We start from the raw sequence: 10,146 nt of genomic DNA on the forward strand, positions 1-10,146 counted from the left end.
TCAAACTGGTGCAAACAGTTACAATTAAATTGAAACCATTTTCAAAACCACAGAGTTATAGCAGGCAACAGAAAGAATAAAAACTTGTAAGACATGTTAATTAAAGCGTAGCACACTGTGAGCAGTGAGAGAAAGAGAGGTATAAATCATCTGTCTCTAAAACAAATACAGAAACAGAAACGGGCCATACCCTCTCAGACAGGCAGTGTGCAAAGGATATCAGGTACATCAGATGAATGTGGTGGATGAAGCACTGAGAACGGGAATTTATCCATGGGGTATGAGACGACAGGTCATTAGGCTCTCCGGGCTTCATTAAACCAGTGGCACCAACAGAAAGGTAAAAAAAAGTGCAACTGGCGCTAAATATAGACTCCTGGATTGCGAACAATTTGAACTTTTTACATGACCACTATGAAACTGTTATTGAGGTTTTGAACAACAAACCGGGGGCTGTGCCAAGGTGCGGGGCGAGTTAGGTGCGTGGAAGTACAGGCTTGGAAGAGCAGAAAATTGCAGGATTGGAAAATTCAGGCTAACAAGCCAATAGTAATTTGGGGCGACTCGAATTTTAACAGAGTAATGCCCTTTACAATAAGAACATCCATATAGACAGCTACCCAGGAGCAAACTTTCATAACTTCTTTAAGCTCCTGGAGAGGACGTTGACCTGTGAGGAGACTGTTTTGGTAGTGATCTCGATAGGTTTGAACAACAAACATCAAGACTCATATAAAACTTCAATTAAACAGTTGCGCATGGTAGTCCGGGATGCACGGTCCATGTTTCCTAACGCAAAGGGCAAAGATTCACTTCTCGGACTCGCTCACTGAAGCAAAATCTCGCAATAATAACGTCAGGCAGCCATTTTAATTACTTACCCTGTATTCCTCCACATCAGTTTCATACTATGACGGATGGAATACACTGGACAGCTCAAGGCACGAATAATCAGAGCTCCCAGAAAAAAATCCCAGTCTTGGGGACATTCTCGTGAGAGCTAAACTGAAGGGGAGGGTTAAATCGGCTCCAAAAAGCTGGCGTGTCATTTGGTTCATAGATGCATGGTGTCTTATCCATACAGTAGAGCGATGTGGCCGACTGCAGGGAAACCCTCACTTCACTCAAAGAATCTGGTTTATGCCATTCAGTGTGGTGTGTGTGTGGCCTCATGTACATGGGGGAGAACGGGGCTCGCTTGCATAATCGTCTTCAGCAACATCCAGTCACATGGACCGTGCACCATACTAGCTACTCATTTTCGTGAGCACACGGAAGGGTCTCTGGCCATCATGGGTCTACAGACCAACCAAGCATGGTCTGGCGGTTGGCGAGGGAGAATGGAGAGAATATGGATGGACCTTAATGTCCCGAATTAAAACGAGAGTCTGGCATCCTTCTGTCCGGATAAATGAGCAATAAATGTTATGTGTATGGTTGTTTGATGGTTTTTGTTTGAAGAAACCTTGTTTTTCTTTTTTTAAATAGGTGGTTGTAGGAAAGTGGAGGGAGAGATAGAAATAGAGGCCTTTTTTTTTTTTTTTTACACCGAATGTCAACGTACTGAGAGTTAGTGGTGACAAGATCTGATAAAAGTGGCGGCAGGAACAGCTGAGCAGCTAAACAGGAGAATGAAGGCAGGCCTAGGATGTCCAGCCGGCCCTTAGGGCCATGCACTAAAGCTCCAATTGGAAGAAAACTAAGTCAAACTGTTTCTACAGTGGGGCAAAAAAGTATTTAGTCAGCCACCGATTGTGCAAGTTCCCCCACTTAAAATGATGACAGAGGTCAGTAATTTGCACCAGAGGTACACTTCAACTGTGAGAGACAGAATGTGAAAAAAAATCCATGAATCCACATGGTAGGATTTGTAAAGAATTTATTTATTCGTGCATTTTCATCGTATTTTGCTTCTTCTTCTCTCTGCCTAAATCAAGCCACCTGTCTGTCCTACCGTCGGTCACACTGTTGTTGATGGGGTGCTGTCAACCTTGATGCAGCAGAACAAAGATGCCACCAGCTTGTCAGTGAACCAGTCACACATGAAAAAGAAAAGAATCAAGTCCACAAAAGGACTGAACAGAAATAAGGCCACAATAACATCTAAGGAATGTGACCCTTCCATGTCAGCTCTGTAGTGTAAAATCAAAACGATCATTGGCAAGATCATCACGAAGTAGTTAAGGAACAGTAGAACTACTGCTCCCACAATTCTTCGTTTTTCCTTAACAGGCACTGGCGTGGCAGCAGGCAGACATTTGAGGGTCCCTGCTAAGCAGAGGATGTACAGTGGAGCAAGGAGTACGGCCAGAATACAAACAATAAATTGTTTTTCTGCAGCAACGGAGATGGTAATAATGCAAATGACCCAGATCACAGCGCAAGCCAGCACAGAAATCGTAGTTTGTCTGATGCTGTCCAACTGTCTGAAGACGATGATAAAAGATCTGCAACACAATACAAAGAGATAATATCATTATTAGAGTACAGAAGTTCATATATCTGGCCATAAGGATGTTTCACTGAATAATAGAATGGAAGTACAAAGAAAGACACGTACCCTTCTAGAGAAATGCATATTTTGAAGCCAAGATTAGCCATCATACTGAAGGCATAACAAGAAACGGAGGAGGAGTTGTACTGAAGCTGGTCTGAGTTTGCCACCAAAGCGATCATTGTGAACAGCTGGAGGAGAGTGGTGATGAGGAGGTTTGTGTAGTAGATGACAGGAACCTGCCCGCGTTTTATCTGCAGGAAGTATGAAAGTCACATTAAAGCAGTAATAAGCATGACACGTCGTCTCAAGATCTCTACAAGAAATCATGAAGTGATGATGTGCTCGGTTCAGTTCAGTCTCTCTACAGTTACAGTGTTCACTTTCAGGGAAATACATGAGTATGTGTAGGACACACAAACTGCTTTGGGATTGCATCAGGACGGTTAACTGGTGTGATCGGGCAAATCAAAGCTGCAGTGCTATCCTGCTTTGGTGACCACTTGTGAATAAGGAGAAGCTAAAAGTGATTTTATTTCGGTTACCTGCAGACTGCAACAAGAAATTACATTTTATAAGTTGCTAAACACTAAAAACAGAGAGGTGCAGGACTGTGCAAAACGTTTAAGCCACACATGATATATTTGGTTTCCAAGGAACCAGACTTTGACAATTTTTTTACAGGCTCTGCCTCCCATTTGACTTTTAAATGGCCGCCCACAAGAAAGCCTGCAGGCTGAGAGCAGATGTTAAACAAATATGCAGGACTGCTTTATTTCATTTGCGCAACATCTCTAAAATTAGAAATATCCTGTTGGCTTCCTGTTAAATCCAGAATTCAAAATCCTGCTCCTCACATACAAGGTCTTAAATAATCAGGCCCCATCTTATCTTAATGACCTTGTAGTACCATATCACCCTATTAGAGCACTTCGCTCTCGCTCTGCAGGCCTACTTGTTGTTCCTAGAGTATTTAAAGTAGAATGGGAGGCAGAGCCTTCAGTTTTCAGGCCCCTCTTCTGTGGAACCAGCTTCCAGTTTGGATTCAGGAGACAGACACTATCTCTACTTTCAAGATTAGGCTTCAAACTTTCCTTTTTGCTAAAGCATATAGTTAGGGCTGGACCAGGTGACCCTGAATCCTCCCTTAGTTAGGTGTAAGCTGCTGGGGGATTCCCATGATCAATTTCACCTTACAAATTCAAAGTGCTTTGAGGTGACTGCTATTGTGATTTCGGCTCTCTCTCACACACACACACACACACACACACACACACACACACACACACACACACACACACACACACACACACACACACACACACACACACGTTTTATGCCTAAAAGCTGCATGGTGTGATCGACGAACTAACTGCATTTCTATAGGCTGTCAAGCAAACGGACAGACGACAAACAGACAGTAATGTTATTTTTTACTTACAGCACGACATGAAAACACGAGGAGAAGAATAGCCACAGGAAGGCAGACACATGTGCCAACTAGGAACATCACATGAGCATGAGATGCCATCTCTGAGTGACTGTCTTCACGGTGGAGGTAATGCAGAGGTAAAGTCCACGCTTTTCTTCAGCAAGCAACCTTCAGTGTGGAATAGCCGATCTTTGCTTCTTCAAAAGAGAAAAAGACGCTGAACTGAACAGTTTGTCTTAAATTGTTTTTCATAAAATGATGCTACCACATGCCAAGAGCTTTACCTTTTTCTGTTTGACTATTTCCTGCCAAAGTTTTTTATGTTTCACAGAAAACCACAGAAAGATCTCTTCTCACACCTCCCACATGCATGTTATTATTCTTCTTATTGGGGGCCCATTGGAAGAGAGTTTCCTTACAACTATTCTACTTTCGCTGAACATAATATGCTAATAATATATATGTTTTTTCCTTATGTATTTTCTTCCTGTTTTTTAAAGAAGAGAAATTGTGGTTTTCTTTAGTGTCCCCTCTGTGTAAATGCACACAGAGTGTGGTTAGTAAGTGCTTCAGTGGAAGGAAGTCAGTGTAAACTGGAAATATTAGTCATTCATCTGGTGAAAAACAGCCCGTACACCCTTTGGCAGATTATGGCCATTTTCTAATGTATGCATTATTCAGTGAGGTCATTTATCACGATATACATTTGAAAATTTGCGATAACGATATAACTGACGATATAATTGGCATTAGACAAAATACTTTACAACTCCACAACTTTATTGTGCAAAAAAAAAAAAACATCACTGTATTTTCACTTAAACAAGCAGCTGTTTTTATGTGCATTAAAGTTATATAGGTTATATAGTTATATAGGACAAACAGATTCTTTCCCAGAGCTATCACCGTAGTAAATAAGCACAAAAACAATTGAACCTGCTTAGCTATACCATACCGTCACTGCCATTATATTATGCTGCTATTCATACTGTCATTATATTAATGCTGCTATCGTACTTACTATTGTTTGAGTACTTACGATTGTTTTATTGTACTTTTTATATTTTACATTTATATTTATTATTGAATCTTGCACCAAGGGAGTGGCACTCCAATTTGGTTGTACTCTGTACAATGACAATAAAGGCTATTCTATTCTATATAAAAATTTAACAGTGCAAATACAAATTCTTTGCTGACAGTTTAACCAAAAGGCATTTCCAGTGGAAATTGGCCGACATATCCTCAGCATAACCATGTAGAGCAGGGGTGTCAAACTCAAATACACAGTGGGCCAAAATTCAAAACCAGAACAAGGTCGCGGGCTAACATTAATATTTATTGAAAAATATTTATTCCTCCAGATATAAGAATGAATCTCTTCTTATGGACTCAAACAAGTTTTGCTGAAAAACTGAATATGGAACAAGCAAAGCTTAATACTAAACAATATATATATTAGCTGTATAATACCAGTAGGCCAGCTCTAATAGTAATTTGGTATGGCTTCGCGGGCCAAATGTAATTAGGCCCTCTAGATCAGAGTTTGACACCTATGATCTAGATATCCACAAACTTAAAAAGAGGTTATACACACACAATACGGTAATATTATGTTGAAGCACAGTACGTATCACTCCGCGAGGCTCCTGCCTACGATAGCCGTAATGCTCCGACAATCCATCAAGCGGTGCGGCTTCGTAGCTTAGCAAAGTCGTACTAAAACATTTGACAGATTTTCGAGCGCCGTGCACATAAAATCGTTTCGAGGTCAGTAAACACAACCAGAGTTCATACATAAGGCACACGGGATTATAAGGGGCTCTGTCGACTTTCAGAAAAATCAAAGGATTGATTTTAAGTGCGCCGTATTTTCCAAACAACACGGTAATAACGACGGCCCGCTAGCATGCGCTACCAAAAATAGTGCTTTGTTGTGTATCTGACGGACGAAAGCTAAACCAGTTCCACACCAGTGAAGCTGCAGCATTTTTACAAACCAGTTCTGGTTCATCGTTTCATTCAACGATCCGCTTTCGCTCTTCTCATTCTGCGTCGCCATGCTTTTTCCGCCATGTGCGTATGAAAACAAAGGCACTGCGCATGCGCGTTTTACCCATATTCTATCGCCATATTTCATTTTCTTATCGTTGCCCAACATTATACCAGTTTTACCGTGAACGGTATGATATGGCCCAGCCCAAGCTGGCATGAGGGCTCTATTTGTGTTTTGTGGAAGGATTGAGGTGTGTAATTAGTCCTAAACAGATTCAGCTGATGTGTATCCGGGACACTGTGCTGTCTGTGATTGGTGAATGGAGGGAAACTTCACTAACGTAAATATAAGAAATTAAAATTCTGCTTTTCACTTTTTGTGCTTTTGATTTCCTTCCACTCCCCAGCTGCCCGTGTTGCGTCCTCTATTTAAATTATTCAAACTGTGGTCAAAGTGAGCCACCAGACAGCAACATTAGCCAGAGTAGCAGTCATAGGGTTAGCCTGTGTCAGTTAATGAGATCATGTGTTTCAGCTTGGGGGACACTAACCACAACACTGGTCGTGTCCAAATTCATGGGCTGCATCCTCCTGAGGCCGCATTTGTAGACCGATTACGTCACAGCAGACGCGTACGAAGGCCGTGTCCATTCAAGCTGCTCCTCAGAAATGCGGCCACAAATGCGTCTCCTTTTCTTCCCTGAATTTAAGATGTCGGGGTATCTTCTGGCCCAACAAATCCCAGAATGCATAGCGCGGCCAGAATTCCAGTTTCCAACAATGGCGGCAGCTAGTTGTTTTAATATTACTCTTATTATCTTTCTGGGTCACAAAATAAACTTTAACATATTTCAGGCAGAAAGTAGCTAAACTAGGGCTGAACGATTATGGAAAATAATCTAATTGCGATTTTTTGCCCCAATATTGCGATTGCGATGCGATATGCGATTATTTTTTAAGGTCTTTGTCTTCTGTATTATTAAACAAAGACAAGCAATACATCATATAGTATGGCCAATACTATATTACATTAATTTTAAACTGTTCTTTCCTGGAAGACAGACCTCTGTTATGATGACATGAGGTGATGCATGAATTGATGACTGACATTTTTATTTAACTTCTTCAATCACAACAGTATATTTGAACATACACAATAGTTTATTTTTAGCTTACAAACATCTGAGCATAAAGTGCTGACAAGGAACCCTGGTGTAAACATTAAAATGAAAGTCAGTACAATGTGCAGATTGCAGAAATATACATAAAAAAAATCAGTGGCTTTACCACACTCAGTTTTTCGACATCTGTGAACTACTAGACAGTCATTCAATTAAAAAATAATATTAAATAAATAAAACTAATAAATAAAAAATACACACATCTTACTGATCTCTGCAGTCAGTAACATTACACATAAAGTGCAAACATAATAGCAATTGTATAAACACACACACAAACACGCCTTTAAAATTTAAAGGCGTGAAATTCGGCCGTCTGCTTCTGAAAAATATAACCAGACACTGGTGTAAATTCTCGACTGTCTCATACTTCTGTTTAATCAGTTTTCTGTTTGACGTTTAGTCAGCTGTGTGAAAACCAAGGAGGAACCCACCCGGGGGATTAATAAAGTTTTATTTTATCTAATCTAATAACTTTAATCTCAGCCAAACCGATTTACTCACGAACAAACAAAACACTGAAAAAAGCCCAACAATAACATTTTTAGGTTGTCGAAGTGACTTATATATTACGTTTAACCCGAGCAGCGAAACTCCGCGGTGATCAGAAAATGATGTGCCGGGCGTTGTGCCGTTCTCGGCCGCATCAGTAACCCTCGAGGTCTCGGCTAGCTGTCGAGCTGGTGGGTAGCAGACGTCTCCGAAAACGTCGAAGCACTTTTGCAAATATGCGATATCTTGATAAACCGAGCAGATATTTGATGTTTACACAGCTACTTTCTCGCCTGAAAATATGTTAAAAGTTTATTTTGTGACCCAGAAAGATTAATAGTAATTTTAAAACTTAGTAGCGGCCACCATTGTTGGAAATTGGAATTGGCTGGGCCGCGCTATGAATTCTGGGATATGGTAGCCACGAAGGACACACCCGCATCCTTCTAATTACTCTTACTAATCTTTCTGGGTCACAAAATAAACTTTTAACATTCAGCGAGAAAGTAGCTGTAAACATCAAATATCTGCTCGGTTTATCAAGATATCCCATATTTGCAAAAGTGCTTCGACGTTTTCAGAGGCGTCTGCTACCCACCAGCTCGACAGCTAGCCGGGAGCTCGAGGGTTACTGATGCGGCCGAGAACGGCACAACTCCCGGCACATCATTTTCAGATCACCGCGGAGTTTCGCTGCTCGGGTTAAACGTAATATATAATTCACTTAGACAACCTAAAAATGTTATTGTTGGGCTTTTTTCAGTGTTTTGTTTGTTCGTGAGTAAATCGGTTTGGCTGAGATTAGTTATTAGATTAGATTAGATAAAATAAAACTTTATTAATCCCCCGGGTGGGTTCCTCCTTGGTTTTTACACAGCTGACTAAACGTCAAACAGAAAACTGATTAAACAGAAGCCAGTGTCCTGTTATATTTTAGATACAAGAGCAGGGTTTACGGCTTATTACTCTTAGACAGCTACGTTGCTATGACGTCCAATTTCTACAGGCGGTGTTTTACTTCCGGCCTACCCGACTTTGAGACCTTAGACCGCGAAGGCCGGGTCCTCAGGAGGATGCAGCCCATGAATTTGGACACGACCTCTGATGTTTTATTTAGCTTCTTTTAACTGCAAATGACACGCTGCTGTTTTTCAGTGCAGGATGTCAAAACAAAAAAAACTTAAAAGTTTTTCTCTATTTGTGTGTCGGGTTTTTTGCCACAAAGCAGCCAGTGTAGGAAACAGAAGCACTAAAACAACATCAAATGAGTCATTTCCTAATGCGGCTAATCTTTTTCTTTGGCTGATTAAAATGGAGTTGTTGTTGACCTGCTGTTGGTCATCAGTTCATTTGAGCAGCACTTAATCTTCTCTCAGTATATTACCAAAAATATTAGCTTGTCTGCCTTCACATGCATATGAACTTGAGTGGCATCTCATTTTTAATCCATAGGGTTTGTTATGATGTCTGCCGCCCTGTTGCTTATATAAAAGACTCTCCACAAGGTTTAGGAGTGTGTTTAATCTTCCAGAAGTGTATTTGTAAAGGTGGGAACTAACAAAGCACAAATACTTTGTTGATGTATTTTAGTAGAATTTTCACGTATCTGTACTGATTTGAGCTTAAACTGTAACACATGAAAGGAAATCTATCAGTATACCAGTCCATTTTATGGCATACAAAGAGAGGAAACTATATAATTTATGGATAAGTCACAGCTCTATAGTCAGGGGTTAAGGAGGACCATTCATTTTGTTGTTCATACGCTGTGGTTGTGGTCACTCAGCATCTAGCTAGCTCTACAGAAGAGGAGCAGCATAAAGGTAAAAACATTTTGTCAGGTAATTTCAAATGCAGCGTTTTTAAATCAGCTCAACAAACATCAGCAAACACACAAACTGTTTGTGTGCAGTTTGTCTCACAGTGTGTTGCAGCTTAAAGTCCAGCTGTTTATTTCACTGAAAGAGAAAAGTAAGAGAGCTAACTTCACTCAGAGATGGAGAAAGCTAAGAAAGAAAGACAGGACGGGAGGGGAAGTAGGGAGGTTAGATTTAAAGGTGTATAGGAATTTATTTTATTTATGTATTAATCACATTATTTTATTGTATAATGCCTTGGTGCCACTGGATTTTAACATGTCTCACAGTAAGACAAATGGTGGGGGTCTAGTAAGGAAGTTGGGGGAAGCAGACAACTCCACAGGAAGAGTCTTTTCGCTACGTTCACACTGCAGGCGAAAGCGCATCAAATCCGATTTTTTTTTTGACCCTATGCGACCCATATCCGATCATGGTATGACAGTGTGAACGGCACAAATCCGATATTTTCAAATCCGATCTGGGTCACTTTCGTATGTGGTACTGAATCCGATACATATCTGATGTTTTAGAAAGCGACTGCTGTTTGAACGGTCATGTTGCATTAAATCCGTCAGACGCCAATTATCAGCGCCGGAGAAGCGCCCGATAAGACATCGCGAACGCTTCCTGGCCATCCCGTGTAGATGTCAGTGAAACTGTTGGGAAGACAACGTGAAAACATTCTTCGTGTTT

At 40.8% G+C, this 10,146-nt stretch overlaps 1 protein-coding gene across 1 annotated transcript; it reads right to left on the reverse strand.

The window, feature by feature from the left end:
• Positions 1-1,862: 1,862 nt before the first annotated feature.
• Positions 1,863-4,123, reverse strand: LOC102290035 (the record flags this gene model as incomplete). The annotated part of the gene is given in 3 exon segments (XM_005937012.3): positions 1,863-2,447; positions 2,561-2,748; positions 3,936-4,123. Coding segments are annotated over 3 exon segments (765 nt in total). The 3' UTR covers positions 1,863-1,960.
• Positions 4,124-10,146: the final 6,023 nt, after the last annotated feature.

Source organism: Haplochromis burtoni, unplaced genomic scaffold, assembly GCF_018398535.1.
Source record: "Haplochromis burtoni strain Fernald_Lab_line unplaced genomic scaffold, NCSU_Asbu1 Contig_214, whole genome shotgun sequence".
NCBI lineage: Eukaryota > Metazoa > Chordata > Actinopteri > Cichliformes > Cichlidae > Haplochromis > Haplochromis burtoni.